The sequence below is a fragment of the Balaenoptera acutorostrata genome, chromosome 20 (genome assembly GCF_949987535.1).
Source record: "Balaenoptera acutorostrata chromosome 20, mBalAcu1.1, whole genome shotgun sequence".
Taxonomy (NCBI): Eukaryota; Metazoa; Chordata; class Mammalia; order Artiodactyla; family Balaenopteridae; genus Balaenoptera; species Balaenoptera acutorostrata.
In genome coordinates, this window is record NC_080083.1 from 18,700,839 (window position 1) to 18,719,160 (window position 18,322).

Here is an 18,322-nt window from a genome sequence, read left to right on the forward strand (position 1 = left end):
CCTGAGAGACAGACCTGAACCCGGGGTGGAGGCAGGTGGGGATGGGGCCATCCCCGCCCGGGACCGTGCAGCCACTTCCCCGCCAAGCCCGCCGCAGCCCTCCTCCTCCCTGGGCCGCGGCGCTCTGACCGATTCGGCCCGGGTGGTGGCGCCCGGTGGGGCGGGGGGGAAGGGGGCGGCAGTCCCGGGAGCAGCCCCGCCCCCGCCTGCGCGCCGCCCCCGAAGAGTCCGCGGGGAGGAGGAGACTCTGGTGCGGAGCGGGGAGCGGGAAGGCAGTGCGGGGAGTCGGGAGGCCGGGGCCGGCCCAAGGGCGCCCTCGCCTCGGAGCCGGGCGTAGGGGCCGGGGCGGAGGCGGAGGCCGGCGGGGCCGCGGGAGCCGAGAAGTTTGCGGCGGAGGGCCGGGCGTCCCGGGGTCGCAAGACGGCGGCGCGGGGGCTGGGACCATGGGGGCGGGCGCGGAGGCGGCGCGGCGCGCACTGAGAGCTCCGAGCGGCGCGGCCGCCGCGGCGCAAAGTTAGCCTGGCGCCCCGGGACGAGCCCCGCAGCCGCGCCCGGCCCCGGACGCCGCCTTGGCATGGGCGAGCACCCCAGCCCGGGCCCCGCAGTGGCCGCCTGCGCCGAGGCGGAGCGCATCGAGGAGCTGGAACCCGAGGTCGAGGAGCGGCCGCCGGCGGCGCCGGAGGACGTGAGTGCCCTCTTCCCCGCCCGGGCAAACTTTCTGGGGGGCTCCAGGGGGAGAGCTGCCCCCGGCTCGCCCCCCGCGGGGCCACTGGGAGGTTTCAGGGTGACGCGGGAGAGCCCCGGATTGGCCGGGTCCCCACGGGCGAGAGAGGGCGGAGGGACCGGGCTCCCCGAAACGCGCGCGCCACCCCCCGCTTGGGCTCCCCGGGCTTCCCTTCGGAACGCAGCGCCCGCCGCCGTGCTGGGGACCCGTCGGCCGCCGGAGCCCCCTCCTCGCGGCTGGTGCAGTGCCTGGGACACGGCGTTTTCCCGCAGAGGCGGCCGCGTCACAGCAGTGGCTCCCCTCCCCTCCCACTCGCGACCTGCGGGCTCTCCGAGTCCGGGGAAGGAGTGGGCGCCGCAGAGTCCCCAGAACCCGGCGGCGCAGACCGGTCTGGCGACCCCCTTCTCCGCTCCCGGATTAGCTCCCGCCCGGCACCTGCCCTGTCGCGACAATGATTGAAATTCAAGCTGGCCCCTGTCCCTGAGCCCGGCCGGAGGAGAGAGAGGAGTGCTGGGAGCGCTTTTGCTCCCAGAGGGGGGCTTACGAGCCCCAGACCGCGTCGGTGCCAGCGACGGTCCCCTGGGCGAGAATAGGGAGGGGCTGCCCTAGAGGGCTTCCCTGCCATCTGCTGCCTGTGTCTCCCTCCCTCCGGTCCTGGGAGCCGTGGGCAGAGCCGGCACTGGGGAGTCCTGGGAACTGGAGTTTCTTAAGCTTCTCCCTCCCTAGGTTAACCTGCTAACAGAGGTGAAAAATTGGGCACACGTCCTGCCCGTTCCCTCTCAGGGTGGGGACAGGGAAGTGAAGCCAGGCCCTCAACCTACCAGACCTCAACTGGAAAGTCTGAATTGGGTTGTATCCCCTGTAACTCTTGTGCTTAAACCCCTCACTTGCTTCTGGCCCCAACACTCTGGCAGACTCTCATGTGCTCATCACTTAGACTCAGTCTGGAAAGAGGCTGAGGGTGGGTTTCAGTGCAGGCGGAAACCCCCTCCTCCCAAACTACAGGCAAAATGTTAATACTTATGCAGGGGTGGATTTTCCTGACAGGGGTCATTGGCCCCCAGCAGGTGGAGACCGCTGCAGCAGGTCTGATGGAATTGCAGGGATTGCACCTGGGCGTGCATTCCCGCGGAGATGAGCTTTAGGCAGCAGAAGTTAGTAGAGGCCCTCGGACAGAATTGGACGACTTTATTTTAGGAATTGTTGAGGATCACCCTTGTTCTGCTCATCTCTCCTCCTGCCTGTCCCAGAATGAGGGACGCTGTCTCTCCCCAACCTGAGTTCTCCCACCTTTGTTATGTGTAGACTCATTTGGGAGGCTTCTCCCAGGTTTTCCTGGTCTCTTGTTCGCGCGGGTCCCTGAGCCTGGGGCAGCAGCTGGGAGGCTACAGAGGCCTTGGTGATAAGTGTGTTTCTTTCTTTCTCTCTTCTTCCTCCTCTCCTGCATGGCCTCCCTCTCTACCAGCACTGGAAAGTCCTGTTTGATCAGGTATGTGAGCAGTTAAATCCGCGCCCCCCCTTCCTTCCAGCCCTCCCCGCAGTCTCCCTGCTTGCGTGGGCTTCCCCAGCTCTGCACTCCTGAGACTGTGACGTGGGGGCGTGGCTTAACGCAGCTCTGTATATGAACGGTCCTGCTCTCCAGGTTTGGGGGGGCGGCTGGGGAGGGCTCCCCTGAGAGATCCCTCCCTCTCTCCCTCCCTCCTCCTCCCAACGCCACTTCACCAGGACCGGCTTTATACCAGGGAGACACTGGACAATATGTATTGAAAGCCTGGGACGTTCTCTGTATGCCAGGGGATCGCCTTTGGGGCTGGGGAGGAGGGGGAAGGACTTAGGTTAACATCCCCTTTCCTCTTCCCCCTCCACCATCAGAGAGCCACTGAAGTCAAATCTCTGCCATCCTTGAAGGGCGACTCGATATGAGCACTTCTGAAAGCTGACTCTACTCTAATTTTGCTGCAGGGATGGGGGAGTCATAGCCGGAAACTTGTATGTGATTGTTCGAAATGCCTAGAGCCTAGGCGTGGTGGATGGAGTTGGAAGTGCCACGCGTTGGCTTTGGAACCGGGAGATGGACATTTGACCTTCAGCAGGGAAATGGTTCTCTTCTTTGCTTGGTACTCCTTTTGCGTGCTGTTGTTGTTATGTGTTTCCTTCTCCCTCCCCGTTTCACGATGCAGAAGGAGAGGAGGCAAGAGCTGTCCCAGTGTGGGGGAATAATGAGCATTGTGGTCCTGGGGTGAAAATGACTATACCATGAAGTGTGTGTGACTTCAAGAGACCAGTCTGGTTGGGCCAGAGGGAACGTGTTGGGTTGGAGAGGTAGCTGAAAAAGTAGCACGGACCAGACCTCGTCCTGTTGGAGGCAGGGGAAGCCTTTGAAAGCTTTTTTGACAAGTTTGTTACCAGATCCAGGCAGTGGTTTGGGAAGATCCTGTGTGAGAGTGGGATAGAGGTGAGATGGGTTGCAGGGATGAGAGGAACTGGCCAGGAGCCTGCTGCCATGAATGGAGACAAGCACCTTGACTTGGAAGATGACAGTGGGAGTGGAAAGGAAGTGGGGCATGGTGATGGGAGAATTGGAAGATCTTATTAGACCCGAATAGATGAGGTGAACCACATGTATACCTTTGAGGTTCTGCACCTAGGAGGAGAAGGAAATGTCAGGCTGGGGACAGGGGGGTTTGTAAAATAGACAACTTTGGTTTCAGACCAGTTCAGTTTGAGGAGTCAGCTAAATGCAGATGGCCAAGTGGGACTGACAACACGGAATTCAGCTTGAAAGGCATGGTGGGCCTGGGGTGGGGACTGGGGGCTGTCATCCACCTTAACACAAGGCCTGGCTGTGGCTTGGGGAGCATCCGGCCGCTCCTGTCCCTCTGGGGTCTATAGACCATCTCTCCCTCCGGCTCTTAAGAGTACAGCAGCTTCTGGCCTGACGCCCTGAGGCAGGAGGGAGCCGCCTGCTGCCACGGATGCCACGACCAGCAAGCTGCCAGCCCTTCACACCTCCTGCCAGATTTAGAGTCGAAACCTAGAACAAAGTGTATCATTCTTTTTTTCCCTCTGTCTGTGTCTTTCTCATTTCATTAATTTCCTTTGCCAATCCCTGCGTGTATGTTTACATTGTAAAACGAACTATTTGGGGGAATGGAAGAAAACTTTTAGGAGGAGGAATCTGGAGCTTGAGGGAGCAGAGAGAATGTACAGCACCTAATATCAGCGCGTGGTCTATGAAATCCCATTTTTCCCACTGTAGGGCGATCCTGGGTGTCACCAAGAGCCTCCACCTGCTTCTGGGTAGGCCCACCCAGAAACCATTCTGGACAGATGAAATTAATTCTCGGAAAGAAACTCCCCAAACTTACTCTGGACAGTTTTTTCTCTCATGATAAGTTCTGCCTTAGGTCCACTCCCAAGCCCTCACGCGGCTTTAGAAGCTTGTTTCTGTTGTTTTCCTTCCTATGGGTGCTTTGTGTTTGAGAAGAACTGCTCCTGAGCGGGGGCCTGACCTCTGGCAGATATCCAGTCCCTCTGCGTCTGTTCCCCCTCCTTTGTGCAGCCCCCCTGGACCATTCCCCTGAGAGGACTGAATGCAAAGCCGGTGTGAAGCTTCATAAATGGATGTACAACTTCAGAGGGACGCCGGGTTATTTGGAAAGCTGAAGGGTCTTATCCTTTCTGACTCTTCCTCTGGGCCTACTTAAAGGAAGGATTTGGTGATGGTGAACTTGGTGCACTCAGGAAAGAATGTTTGGCTGGTGGTTGCAGGCAGCCTTCCCACAATTTCTTACAGAAATAGCCCTGATGGGTCAAACTCTGCTGAATGGGGTAGGATTCACATGACATCCGTCAGAATCCCTGTAAACTAATGTGACCCTGGAATTCACCTTCCCGAGGTCACTGGATTGGGAGGCTGGCCCCAGTCAGTCCTCCTTCCCATCCTGGGTCAAGGGGATGTCAGTGGTCACCTGGTTTCAAACCAGGATCAGCTGGGACCTTTTCCCAGGTGTTAGGAATGGAATTAGACCAGTGCCTCTGTGCTATCTGGTTCTTCAGCATGTAGAGTAGCTTTGACCCAACATGACCCTAATTGGATCCAAGGGCTCGAAGCCATGACCTTGGCCTTTTGGTCCTATGTGGTCACCCCTCAACTCAATGGCCAGAATGCCTTTTGGGGAGTTGGAGGTGCAGAAAACAGGTGACCCCAGTCCCTTGGAAGTTTACCTGGCCACCGCCCACCCCCGGCATCCTGGACATTTGTCTGGTCTGCTCAAGCAGGGGTGTAACACGCCACCCAACCTCACCCCCTCCCCAGTGTTTCCTCACACATCCCAGAAATTACAACAGACAGGAAACCTGAAGATCACGTTGACCCCCAGATGTTCCAGGTGTTTGTTTCCTGTTTGAACTTCTCCTTAAGGAAATTGTCTTTTCATATCCTTGGGTGGTTTTCCTAAATACTAGATTTTAAAGTTACCATAAATATTAACCCGTCGTTATAGTGTAATATCATGGTAAAAATGTCTTATTTTTCTACAGTTGAATCTGTTGGGCCTTTCCTTCATGATTCCTTATGTTGCTTTGGAGCTGAGACACTTTTCTTCCCTCTTCAGATCACATAAATATGTGCTTCTGGTTCCTACTGTTTTTTCTCTGATTTAAAAAAAAAAGTTGTCTAACCCTTTACTCCATCCAGATCCTATTCCTATCCACTTACACCAGCATCACTTATTAAGAAAGGCTTCATTTATTTATTTACTTACTTAGTTAAGTTTTTTTTTTTTCTTTTTGGCTGCTCCACGAGGCATGCAGGATCTTAGCTCCCCGACCAGGGATTGAACACATGCCCCCTGCAGTGAGGGCACAGCGTCTTAACCACTGGACCGCCAGGGAAGTCCCAAGAAAGCCTTCCTTTATATACTGAGAAACTGTATCATTTGGTAAATTTTTATATGTGGTTAGGTTTATTTATTTATTATTTTTTTAAATCAATTTATTTATTTATGGCTGTGTTGGGTCTTTGTTTCTGTGCGAGGGCTTTCTCTAGTTGTGGCAAGCGGGGGCCACTCTTCTTCGCGGTGCGCGGGCCTCTCACTATCGCGGCCTCTCTTGTTGTGGAGCACAGGCTCCAGACACGCAGGCTCAGTAAATTGTGGCTCACGGGCCCAGCTGCTCTGCGGCATGTGGGATCTTCCCAGACCAGGGCTCGAACCCGTGTCCCCTGCATTAGCAGGCAGATTCTCAACCACTGCGCCACCAGGGAAGCCCGGTTAGCTTTATTTTTGATTTCTGATCTACTCCCCTGATGTTTACAGTTGTGCCTAGGTAATGTACCCTTTAGTTAATGCTCCCATAGGTTTCCTACAAGCTCCTCTTTTTCAGGTTATGCTCTGATAGTTTCACTCCCAGTTCCTTCCTGAACTCCAGGGAGGTGTCCTCAAGGACCCAAGGTCAAATAGCAGGTCCATGGCAGATACGGGACTGGAGCCCGTTAACCCATAAAAGACTTCCAGGGTTGGAAAACCATTTCCAGTTTCACCCTTACAAATGCCTTCAATATCTCCAAATGTTTAATGAGCAAAAGGGTTTGGAGCAGAGTTCTGTTAAGTCAACAGAGCACAATTGCTTTCCAAGCTCAAACAAGCAAGAGGGAAAAGGGAGAATTGAAAGGAACTTGATCCTGTCTCCCTTTTTCCCTTCCCACTAGGAGCATGCATTTTCCAGACTCCGAGAAGGGACCCTAACTTTGCTAATCTCCCAGAAGGGAAGCAGACAAGTCTTGACTATCCCTCCAAAATTATAAACATGCTACGAACACAACACGGAGCTGCTTGCGTGGGCTGCTGGGGAGAACCCTGAATGTGGGGTCAGAGAGTCCTGGGTTCAAGCCTTACTGACTTTGTGATTGGGGTCAAGCGACATTAGCTCTCTGAGCCTCAATTTCTTCATCTCTAAAATGGGGAGGATCATCTTTAACTCCAGGGGTGACTGTGGGAGTTTAATGGAAGTGGAAACTCTCTTAGTGATGTCTGATACCCAGTGGACTTTTTTCTTTTTGGTCACGCCGAGTGCCATGTGGGACCTTAGTTCCCCGACCAGGGATCGAACCTGTGCCTCCTGCAGTGCAAGTGCAGAGTCTTAACCCCCAGTGGACATTTGACAACTGTCTTTTGACCAGGAACCAGAATTTGCTGGAAGAAGCACAGGGCCGCTTCTGAGATCCAGGCCCCTATAGGGAAAGCCGCTGCCTCTAAACCAGCTCCTTCCCAATCCCGGCTCCTGGAGAGAGAGCCACTTTTGCGCCCGGAGGATTTTTCTGCTTGCTTTCCCCAAGTGTCTCCCTTGTCCAGCCCCCTTGCCTCCAGCCTGAGAGTCTTCCCTTAGCCTGACCCTGAAGCCTGCCTCATTTACAGCCCTGCAGGCTGGCTTAAGAGGGTTCTGGGAGCTGAAAAGAGGTTCAGATGAGACTGCTGCGTGGATTAGTGAGGAGCCGCACAGAAAGCACCTGCCCCAGAGTCAGGGGCATTGGCGGCGCCCCCAGGACACAGGATTGACCAGCAGAGAGGGATTCCCTTACTCAGGCTCTGCATCTCCAACCCCTTATCAGGTGGCGTCCAGGCCCCTAGAGTCTGTGGACTTCCCTCCACCGCAAAGCCAGCTTCCCTACCCTGCTCCTGCCCCAGTGACCCCAGCGGTCATGCTGAATTAACCCTTTTATCCCTGACCACTCCCAGAAATGCATTGGATAGCGGTTGAGCGGTGGGGCCAAGGGAGCCGAGGTTGTTTGCTGCCTGGCTGCCTGCCTGCCACGGAACAGGCACGCACATGCCGGAGCGAACGAGTCCAGCTACATCCCTGCACACGTTGTCTTGGGTTCTAATGTCTTCTCCAGGGGCAGGCCCTGACTGTGCGGCCACCTGGCCCGTGCCAGCCCTTCTGGGGCTGCCGCCACCTCAAGGACCGTGGATTATTAGAAGGTCGGTGGAAGCATCTTGTCCAATCTGCTCATTTTGCAGATGAGGGAACAGAGGTCCGAGACCTTCTGAGGTCACTTGGTGCAGTAATGTCAGAGCTGGAACTAGAGCCTGGCTCTACTTTCTTTCTCTCTCTGACCGGTGTTCCTGCCACCGGGCCTTGCAGGCTTCCGTCTGCTTCCTTGGCACCCTGAGTAACTCAGGCGGGGCGAGGACACGGAGTCTGCCTCGGGTCCCAGTTCTTCTCCTCCTTGCTGTGTGACCAGGGGCAAGCCGGGTAACCTCTCCAAGCCTTGGTCTTCTCATCAGTAAGCTGCCTGCCCTCAGGGCTGTGGTGAGGCCTGATGAGATGGTGTGTGAATAGTACGTGGCACAGTGTGTGGTGAGCCCCTGGTAAATGTGGTGGTTACCGCGTTACTGGAATTTAAAGAAATTAACACTGTTTTCAAAATAACCTCTGACACGTGATAGTTCTAGGTCTTGAATCAAAGTGTCCAGATCCCCAGTCTGGGGTTCCTTCCACCATATCAAGCTGACTTCTTCAGGGCAGGAGCTGGAAAACCACATTCCCCCTGAACTTTCCAAAGAAAGGAGAGAAGTGTTTGGATAGAGGCTGGCTGGGGGAACGTGGACGCCCAAGCATTTTCCCTCCGCTCACTGGCTGCCTGCATAGCAGAGGGTGAGGGCGAGAACGAGGCATCGGGCACCACGTGGCCAGACCCCAGGGCAGGCTTGCTCTGCCCAGTGTTCAGATTTGGCAATTCCTGGTGGTCGACTGTGAGATTGGGCCCAAGGCGCTGTTCTCTGTTACGGAAGTGAGCTGATGTGTATCTCGAGTTGTGGACAACTAGGGGTAGCTGCCAGCCTCGTCCCACCAGCTTTTTTTTTTTTTTTTTTTTTTTTTTATTAATTTATTTTTTATTTTATGGCTGTGTTGGGTCTTCGTTTCTGTGTGAGGGCTTTCTCTAGTTGCGGCAAGCGGGGGCCACTCTTCATCACGGTGCGCGGGCCTCTCACCATCGCGGCCTCCCCCGCTGCGGAGCACAGGCTCCAGACGCGCAGGCTCAGTAGTTGTGGCTCACGGGCCCAGCCGCTCCGCGGCACGTGGGATCTTCCCAGACCAGGGCTCGAACCCGTGTCCCCTGCATTGGCAGGCAGACTCTCAACCACTGCGCCACCAGGGAAGCCCCCACCAGCTTTTTTAAAGCAAGGTACAGGTTTGAGTCGGAAAGTATTCCTCTGAGGGAGCAAACATCGAGCTTCAGCTGTGTGCACATGCGTCCTTGTCTTGTTTTTATCTCTCAATAGCCCTGCGAAGTGAGTGGTGCTATCTCCTCTTTACAAGGAGGAAACTGAGGCCCAAGGGGGCGGGGATTGCCCAAAGACACAAAGCAAACAAGGACCCTCTGCAGAGGGGTTTGTGTGTGTTTGTACACGAGGCTCCTGGGTATGTTTCCACACAAGGCTTCTAGGTGGCTTCTGAAACAGGCAGCGGGCCGCAGGAGGTGAACCAGTTTGGTGACCCTTTATCCTGCCCACCCTGCTCCTGGTCAGAGGTCTGTGTCCCACTCCCCTCCTTCTCCCTGGATCTCTCTTTTCTGGGGAACCAGAGGGATCCCTTGGTGGCTTCCAGGAGAAGGAGCAGGAGGAAATGGGTTTAGGCTGAAGGGGGTGGGATGAGGCAGATTAAGACCCCTCCCTGCTCGAACCCGCTCCCACCTCTCCCTGCCCGCAGCTCCCCTGGGACTCCTGCCTTTATGGCCCTGACTGGGCTTCAGTCCCCAGGTGGCCTCGACGGTTGGACCTGGGCGAGTCAGCACAGGTGTTACGTCTGCTCCTGGCACCCAAGGGGCCTGCCTCTGAGTCACAGCCCCCAGCTGCCCCCTCAGAGTCTGTGTGCCTCCAAGGCCTTCTGTGATTTGAAGGGGGAGAAGCAGGGTCTTCCAGGAGGCTCTCTCTCAGGGTGGAGATGGGCAGGGCCTGGAGGAAAGAGGCGGCCCCCACTTGACCCCAGCTTTCTGCGTTAAGGGGAAAGTCTGAGAGCTCTTCTTCTCCTCACGGCCCAGGTGTTGAGAGAGAGAGGGCTGGGTAGTTTTCTGGAAATTTGCCAATTGTCCAGCGGCTCAGCCTGGATTCAGGCCAGGATGTCCTCCGCTTCTCTACTGAGGGAAGGGTGTTCTAGCTTCCTAATCAGCCTGCCAACCTCAGATCCTGGGGTTCAGCTCTTTGACTTATGGGGGGGATGTTCAGGAGCCTGACTTGGAGCTTCTGGGAGAAGCCCCTTGAGAGGGATGAGCTCCCTCCCCCGGACCCCTGGGGTGGCAGCTGGAAGAACAGAAATAATGTAACTGGGAATCGTGGAATTGCTGAAGCTTCGCCAGCTGTCAGATGCCTGGCCAAATCCCAGGGGAGCACCAGAGCCCCTCCTGCCTCCATGTGGGGAGACTGGAGAGCAGGAGGGGTCAGAACCTGGCTTTTAGGAACTGGTCTCTCTCCTTCCCAGGGAGGCTTGAGGTCTTTATAAATCCACTTCTGGCTTCAGCTGAAAGCAGGCCCGATGGTACCCTGTTCTACTCACTGAAGTGCCTCTGGACAAGTCGTTCGTCTCTGTGTGCCTCAGTTTCCATATCTGTTAAATGGGACTAATCACACTTATACTCTAGGGTTGATGTGAGAACAAAAGCAATCACATATTTGTGCCAATGAGTATTTCAGGTCTGGGGGAAAAGTCAGGGGATGGTGTGAGGTGGTTTTCTGTATGGGGCGAATTAGCATCTTCATTTGCAAGGCAGAAGTGCTAGAGAAAGCTGCTACTCCCCTAACCTCGCCTCCTGACCTCAGCAGCTGCAGGCCTGGGCCTGATTTATGGGGCTGTAAATATCCCTGAATGGGCCTGAGTTCCCTGGTGGGCTCTGGCTGTTGGATGGGGACAGCTCTGCTGAGCTGGAAACCCCTGGGCAGCCTCGTTAATTCTGCTCTGCTCGGAAGCCAGGTGATGATGCGGGGAGCCAGCAGATGAGCCATGGTAACCCCCTAAGTGGGGAGGGGCAGTTGCCTGCACCCTCCTCTGCCCCAGCACGCACACCATGTGGTCCTTTCCCAGGGCTTATTCTGTCTCAGTGGACAGAGAGGGGACAGTGGGGCCTGAGATGGGAGGCTTCCTTAGACTCCAGGTCCCAACCTTCCAGGCGTGAGAGGTCTGCACCAGCATGGCTCCCCAGGTGCCACCTTTGGGCTCCCACACCCCTCACTGAGGACATGGACCTCTCGAGATGAAGGAGAGGGAGAGGTCCCCCTGGGAGAGAGAAGGGATCAGACATGTAATTGTCCTGGAAATGAGTTGGTGCAGATCACACATAACATAAGAGCTATAAAATAGACGTGTTCCTTTCTTCTTTCTCTTCTGCTTTGCTGCTGCTGAGTGGATTCTGAAGCCTTGGCCGGGCTCTTGGGCCTGCAGCAGGGGTGGGGAGAAGTGGCGCTGCTGTCCTGGGTGCTGAGCAGGCAGATCCCAGACCCTGCGGGCTTGGTTCCCTGGAAGCTCAGCTCAGCCCATTAGGCCAGTCACTTCCTCCTCGGCCACTCCCGGGGCCTGGCACCCTCCTCAACCCTCTGGCTGGGGCCTGGATCCGGCAGACTTCTAACTTGGCTGGGAGGACTCCAAATAAAGTGTCAGCTGCCTCGAGGGCCTGTGCCACTCATGAGATGGAGGCGAAAGGCTGGTTCGGAAACACTGACAAAGGGGCCTGGTTTCACAAAAGGGAAAAGTAACTCTACTATGGATTCATGCATTTTCCCCAGATTGTGTCCCATGGAGTGTTACTGTGAAAAAATATTATGATCAAAAGACCCAGTAAGTTTGGGAAATGCTGGGCTGAAAAAAATCAGACAGGATTCTCCACTGTAAGATCTTGAAGGACCTTTAATATGGTTTTATACATCACGCCCTTCCAAAAGGGTTTCCCAAACTTCTGGAACCACGGCACCCTTATTTCATGCACCGTCTTGGGCCTGGTGTTCCACAAAACACACAGTGGGAAACCCTGTGCCAGTTATATTTCATATGACAGAACAGGACAAAGAAAAACAAGGAAGAGCAATGCTGGACCGTTCAACCACTATGGAGGAACCCTGAACTATTTCCATCTTGACCACTAACTTGCTCTGTGACCTTGAACTAGTTTCTTTTGCTCTCTGCACCTGTTTCCCCATCCATAAAGCGAGTGTGATGCCAGACACGTAGTCGATCCTTAGCAAGTATTTGTTAAATGAACGAATGGGAGGACTGAACTGGGGTCTCTCGAACCCTTTTTAACCACAGCATCCTAATGATGGGAGAGTGCAAGCTCTGGGCCTGGCCACTTGGATGTGAGTCTACCTGCATCAATTACCAGCTCTTTGAACTTGGGCAACTCTGCTCTTGGTGCCTCGTTTTTCTCCCATGTAAAATAGCACCTACCTCGTAGGGTTGTTGTGAGGTTTAAATGGGGGGACCACATAATTTATTATCCAACTTGGGACGATTTTGAGGGTGAAAGGAGCACTGTTAATAATCATGCTCAGGGACTTCCCTGGCGGTCCAGTGGTTAGGACTCTGTGCTTCCACTGCAGGGGGCATGGGTTTGATCCCCGGTCAGGGAACTAAGATCCCTCAAGCTGTGCAGGCGCAGCCAAAAAAAAAAAAAAAAAAAAAGTCATGCTCAGACAATAGGTGTAAGAAGCCAGGACTGTCCCAGACAAACCAGGACATAGCGGGGGTGACCTGAGGCTTCAATGAGGTAGCGCCTGATACCTGGCGGGTATTCTGCATACACAGCCACTATCGTGTTGCTGTTCAACCTGGTAGTATGCAGAAGGCCAATGCAGAAAACAACTCAGAATGGGGCCGCTCGGCAACCCCCTCCCCGCCTCGCTGGGCTTCGCAAGTCCCCCAGCCCCTAGAACTCTGCAGAGCAGTTTGAAAACCACTGAGGTTCCTTTCAGCTCTCCTGGATCATGACTTATAATTTCCTGACCTGCTGTCCTTCTTTCCAGTGTCACCAGCTCCTTCCTACAGCACAGACCTCCCCCCCTCCCCCCCCCAATGTGAGCTGCCTCATCCTGATTCCAAATTTCCCGTCAGCCCTTTGACCGAGCAAGGATGCAGAATTGAAGATCAGCTGCCCCCATGGGCTGTGTGGGTTGTGGATGTCTCTTTCCCCAGCCCCCATTTGCGTATGGTATGCTTAGGTATGCAGGGCTGGGGACCGACCACCTTACATCGCCCCAAGAAGGGAAAGTTCCTACCACATGGTGGATGGGGAAAGTGAGGCAGTGTGGTTAATGGTCTGCCCAAGATGGCACAGGCAGCTGGGGCCGGGGTTCCTTCCAGAACTCTCCCCCAACTCCTTGCCCCAGAGGAGGGGAAGAGCCCTAGGTGGCAACAGTACAGAGAGAATCCGGTGGGTCCTTTTTGCATCCAAGGTCATAAGTGAGCCAGGAGGGGGCCCAGGGTGGGAGATGGGATATATATATGGCAGAGCATGCGTGGGGCGCCGGGGGTGGGGAGAACTGGCGACCTAGAGGATTAAGGGGCCAGAGGGCTCGGTGCTGGTGGGATTAAGCGCCCCTGGAGTCTGGAAGCTCTTTTCAAGGCCAAGGCAGGTGGGCGGGAGCTGTGGGAGGGTCACTCGTCACTTTGTGTTTTCCTCCTCTTCTGCGCCAGCAGCCTCCACGCAGGCTGAATGTGGACGTGGCTCCCCCTTCACACACACACACACACACACACACACACACGTGCACCCGGCCCTGCACAGCGCTGGGGAGGCAGCTGCAAGGATGCTCCTGGATCCCCAAGGGGCCCCTGCCTGCGGCTGTTCAATCCCATTCCTCCCGCTGCCCCGCCACCCCCAGACCACCCCCGGTCAGGTTGTCTCCAACCCACCCAGCCTAGACCTCATCCCAAGAGCCCCCCCCTCCGTCCAAAGTGGGTGAATCCGGGTCATGGAGCACCCAGGACGGGGAGCTTCGGGGCCTTCAGTACATTACTGACAAGGAAATTGCATTTGTAGGGTTTGTTTCCCCCAAAGCTCCAAACCACGGTGCTTGTGTGATCCTGTCCCCAAAGCTGCCCTTGAGGAGGCCCAAAGGCGGGAACAGTGTCCGGGAGGGTCGGCCAAGCCTCCATGGCAGGGCTGCTCCCTCCTCGCTTCGAATGAGGCCAGTGCGGCCGGACACTGAGTGCGGGCGGCCCTGGGCCCCGGAGAGCACAGCCCTGCGTTTGCTTCAGCCCACCGCACCCCGAGGGCACGCTCGCCCCTGCTTGGTGAATGAGGCCAAGGCAGTTATGGCTCGAGGTGTTTCCCCTAAGTTACACGAACTGGTAAGTGGCTGAGACCAGAGTGGGATTTTGCCCTGCTCCTCGCAGCCTCCTTTAGAAGCTCCGTCAGGGCAGTGGTACCCACCTCTCTCCGCCTCTGCACGAATCCTCTCTGTGTGTTTCTTTTTGTCTCCCCCTCGTTCCCTCTCTCTGCACTACCCCCCCCCCCGCCCCGTGCCCCCTGCCCCCTGTCAGCCGGGGCTCTTGCCCTCATCTTCCCAGGTGTTCGGGGTGGTAGTTGGAAGGTGTCCCGTGTACATCTGTGGAGCCCAGGCAGCTGGCCCCTCCCTTCCTCTCCCCCCCTCCCCCAGTCCCCCTCCTTCATCCCTGAGGCCTCATTATTAGGGTAGCGGTGACCCCCCCCCCCCATTGTCTGGGCTGTCTGGCCCTGGCATGAAAGGTAGAGTTTTGGCAGAGAAGGGAGGCTCGGCATGCTTCCAGCTCCTTCTCTGAGGTCTGGAGCCTGTGATGTGCTAGGGGCAGGCCGGGCAGGCCCTGGTGGGGGGGAGGGGGAGGGGCCACAGGGCAGCCCCTGTCACTGGGACGACAGCAGGGAGCCCTGGAGGGGGAGGGAGAGCAGGGGAGCAGGTGGTTCTTTGTCTGGAGCTGGAATCAGGGAGAGGGGCCCTTGCCTGATCGCAGCCCCTCCACCCCACTGCCCCCCCCATCCTCGGATGGGCCCCCTGGGGCGGGGATTGGCTTCCTCCCCCGGGCTGGGCAGCAGAGGCTCCCTGCCATGCGCACAGCCCACTGCCCCCTGCCGTGCTCACCAGGGGAGGGTTAGGGAGGGGATGGATCTTCCCAGGGGTCGGGGCTGCTTCTCATCCCCCACGTCAGCCCACCCAGTACGGGGGCCATGTGGGCCCAGGCAGGGGCCAGGCTGGTGAGTCCCTGTAGCCAGTGCCAGCCTGTGGGGACGGGAGGGGTCCCAGGCAGAGGAGGAGACCCTCCCTAGCTGCCATCGCCACTTTGCCACTCCAGGCGTCATTTCCTGTCTGAGCTATAAGGAGATCAGAACTGTTGCTGTTTGAGCTCTTTCCTGCTTTAAAAATCTGTGTAGGGTGGGCCCGTGAGGCTGCTGGAGCCCCCTCCACTCCCGGGCCTGCACTCACCTCTTTGACCCTTGACATTTGGCTTCTGAGCAGCAGAGCAGGCCCTGGAGGCTGACGGTCAGCGGCAGCCAGCGGTTAGAGGCAGTGCCCGCTGCCCGGGTCTGGAATCCTGGCTCTGCCACTTGCAGACATGTCACTTAACCTCTCTCTGCTCGTTTTCCCGTGTCTCTACTTCCTCATCTGTGACATGGAGATAATCATAGGACCCACTCATAAGGTCGCAGTAGGAGGCCAAAGAAATCGTATATTTACATGAAGTGCTTGGTATGTATGATGTTTGGCCCAATGAAAACACTCAGCAAATATTAGGCGTTTTTACTCGTAAAGATCTTTCTGGAACAGAGGGTAGGTGAGTTTCCTGAAATAGTCGATGGTGGGAACTGAAGAGGTGTCATCCCTGAAATCTGGTATTTTGGGTAGAGGATTGGGTACACAAGCAGATTTTATTTATTTATTTATTTATTTATGTATTTATTTTTGGCTGTGTTGGGTCTTCGTTTCTGTGCGAGGGCTTTCTCTAGTTGCGGCAAGTGGGGGCCACTCTTCATCGCGGTGCGCGGGCCTCTCACCGTCGCGGCCTCTCTTGTTGCGGAGCACAGGCTCCAGACGCGCAGGCTCAGTAGTTGTGGCTCACGGGCCTAGTTGCTCCGCGGTCTGTGGGATCTTCCCAGACCAGGGCTCGAACCCGTGTCCCCTGCATTGGCAGGCAGATTCTCAACCACTGCGCCACCAGGGAAGCCCCCAACAGGCAGATTTTTAAATAGGCCTCTTTAGAGATGTCCTCTCTCGTTGAGTTCTGGGGAGAATTGAAGGAGTCATGACTTGTGACTCTTGGCTGTTTTCCTGGATTGTCTTAGACAGGCTGCACACAGCATCAGCCTTCCGAAAATAGTCTTCACTGGCCTTATCCAGAAGAGAGGGAAAGGTGGGTTCGGTCTTCCGGGCTCCCTTGTCATGCACACGCGGACGTCCGCAACGCAACCCACAGCAGCACCTCTGTGTGCAGTGAATTCATGTGGGGAGGCGGTTTGTGAACAGGACTTCTCTGGGCAAACTGGGAGCTGGTTAGTGTGTGCTGAGCGGGGGCACTGAGGGGGTTCTGCCAGGAAAGAGAGGCGATGGAAGGGTGGCAGAAAGGTTATGTGCTTCTCCTGGGGAGATGAATAAGCCCCTTTTCTAACTGAACCTGTGAGCCTTTCCTTGGAAAATGGGTACCTGTCTTTTCACCCAAGCATCCACTTGTTCACCCAGCAAATCTTCACTGAGTGCCGACTCTGCCGGGCTCTGTGCTATAAGCCCCGGGGATAAGTTGTGCACCAACTTGCAAGGAGTTGAACATGGAGGCCAGTGCAGGGTGGAGGCCAGAGGGCTGTCTGACATGCAGGGGGAGCAGATCACGTGTTGGGGGAAGGCTTCCTGGACGCGGGACATCTGAGGAGTCGGAAGGGTGAGTCGGAGTCTCCCAGGGAGACGAGGGGAGAGAGGGAGTCTTAGGCAGAGGAGCCCAAGTGTGCAAAGCTGCAGAGGGAAAAGGGCAGCGTCAAAAATCCAACCAGGGACTTCCCTGGTGGTCCAGTGGTTAAGACTCCACGCTTCCAATGCAGGGGGCGCGGGTTCGATCCCTGGTCGGGGAACCAAGATCCCACATACTGCGTGGCATGGCCCAAAAATAAAGAAAACAAAAAAAACAACCAAACAGAGCACAGTGTCTTTGGGGAGCCCTGTGTGCAGGTTGTGGGGTGTACGTGGGTGCAGGCGTGGGAGAGGGGCTGGCAGGCAGATGCGGAAGTGCTGTCCAGGCTGTGCTCCCCGCTGCCCGGGGCCTCGTGCCTTCCCCGCTCAGTCCCTCTGCCCCAGGCCCCAGATTTCCTCATCTTCCTCTACTCATCGCCTTTTCATTCCCTCTTTCCCCTTGTCCAGGGTCAGGAGTAAGGGCAGAGAGTAATAACCTCTCTCAACCTCCGTTTCCCTTCTCCACGCACCACACGGTTGCGCTGGGCGATCTCAAAGGTCTCCAGGGCCTTCTAGGGTTGTAAGTGGTTGACCGCCCTATTTGGATGTTTCCCCTGGGGGCCTTGGAAACATCCCAGATGCCGCCTAGGCCTCTGTCAGCAGAGGGCTGGAGACAGGAGCCGTGAGTGGTGACGGTGATGGGGCACCCGGGGCAGTGTGGAGAGGGGGATGGGGCCCTGCTGACCCCGCTGCTGTGTGTGCTTCTCCCTCAGTTTGACCCTGGGAACACGGGCTATATCAGCACATGTAAGTTCCGGAGCCTCCTGGAGAGCCAAAGCTCCAAGCTGGACCCGCACAAGAGGGAGGTGCTCCTGGCTCTCGCCGACAGCCATGCCGATGGGCAGATCTGCTACCAGGATTTTGTCAACCTGGTGAGCGCTCTGGGCCCCTCGCCACTGGGAGAGGCCTGTTTGGGGGTGTGGCTTAGAGGATCCTTTTGGATAATTAATGGGATCTGTTGGTCTGTAGCATTGAAAAAGTCCAGGCTTCAGCAGGTGAAAGGAAATCACCAAGGACCCAATTTCTCTTTATCTCTAAGTTCTGCTTTCTGCAGTGTCAGCACTACTCAAAAAAGCCCCAGGCAAATCCAGACCCTACCATCGTGGCAGCAAAGTGGCTGCAGCTGTTCCAGCCCTCATGCCCTCAGGCCTCACCACGCAGGGGAGGAGAGGGACTTTTTGAATGGTAGCTCCCACATGAGGCCTGGGATTTCCTTCCTCCAGTTGGCCTAGATTGGGTCAGTGGGTTGTGCTGATTGAGTCAAACCAATCAGTGCCCACCCGTGGAGCTGGGAGTGGGGTCATTTCCACAGAAACGAAGGACTGGGAGTGGGAGGTGGGAGGTTGTTGTTGGCAGGAGAGGAGCTGGGGAGTGGATGTTGGGAGGATCAGGGCAGACCTTTCGGGAGCAACGGGGCACATGGGTGAAGGCCAGAGCTCATCAGACCTGCTGGAAGCTGTCCTGGGTTGCCGGAGAGGCTGGAGACGGGAGGCCCGTGAATCCTGCCCAGTGGTCTGGTGTCTTGGAGTCGGGACTTCCTCCTCACTGGAGTTACTGCTGTGCTGTTCTGGGGGCTACTATGGCGGGATTGGAGTGGGGTTCAGTGGGGTTAAGCAGGAAGCATCCCACTGTGGGGTGG

The 18,322-nt window shown here is 56.2% G+C and overlaps 1 protein-coding gene across 2 annotated transcripts in view; it reads left to right on the forward strand.

The window, feature by feature from the left end:
* The first annotated feature begins 252 nt into the window (after positions 1 to 252).
* The window catches only part of RHBDL3 (rhomboid like 3), a 46,836-nt gene continuing 28,766 nt past the window's right edge, over positions 253 to 18,322 (forward strand). Inside the window, exons 1-2 of one of the 2 annotated variants that reach the window (XM_007190151.3) lie at positions 253 to 685; positions 17,397 to 17,555. In XM_007190151.3, coding sequence (XP_007190213.1) covers positions 575 to 685; positions 17,397 to 17,555 — 270 coding nt within the window. In that variant the 5' untranslated portion in view covers positions 253 to 574. The remainder of the gene's footprint in view (positions 686 to 17,396; positions 17,556 to 18,322) is intronic. The other variant, XM_057535210.1, reaches the window with a different exon arrangement.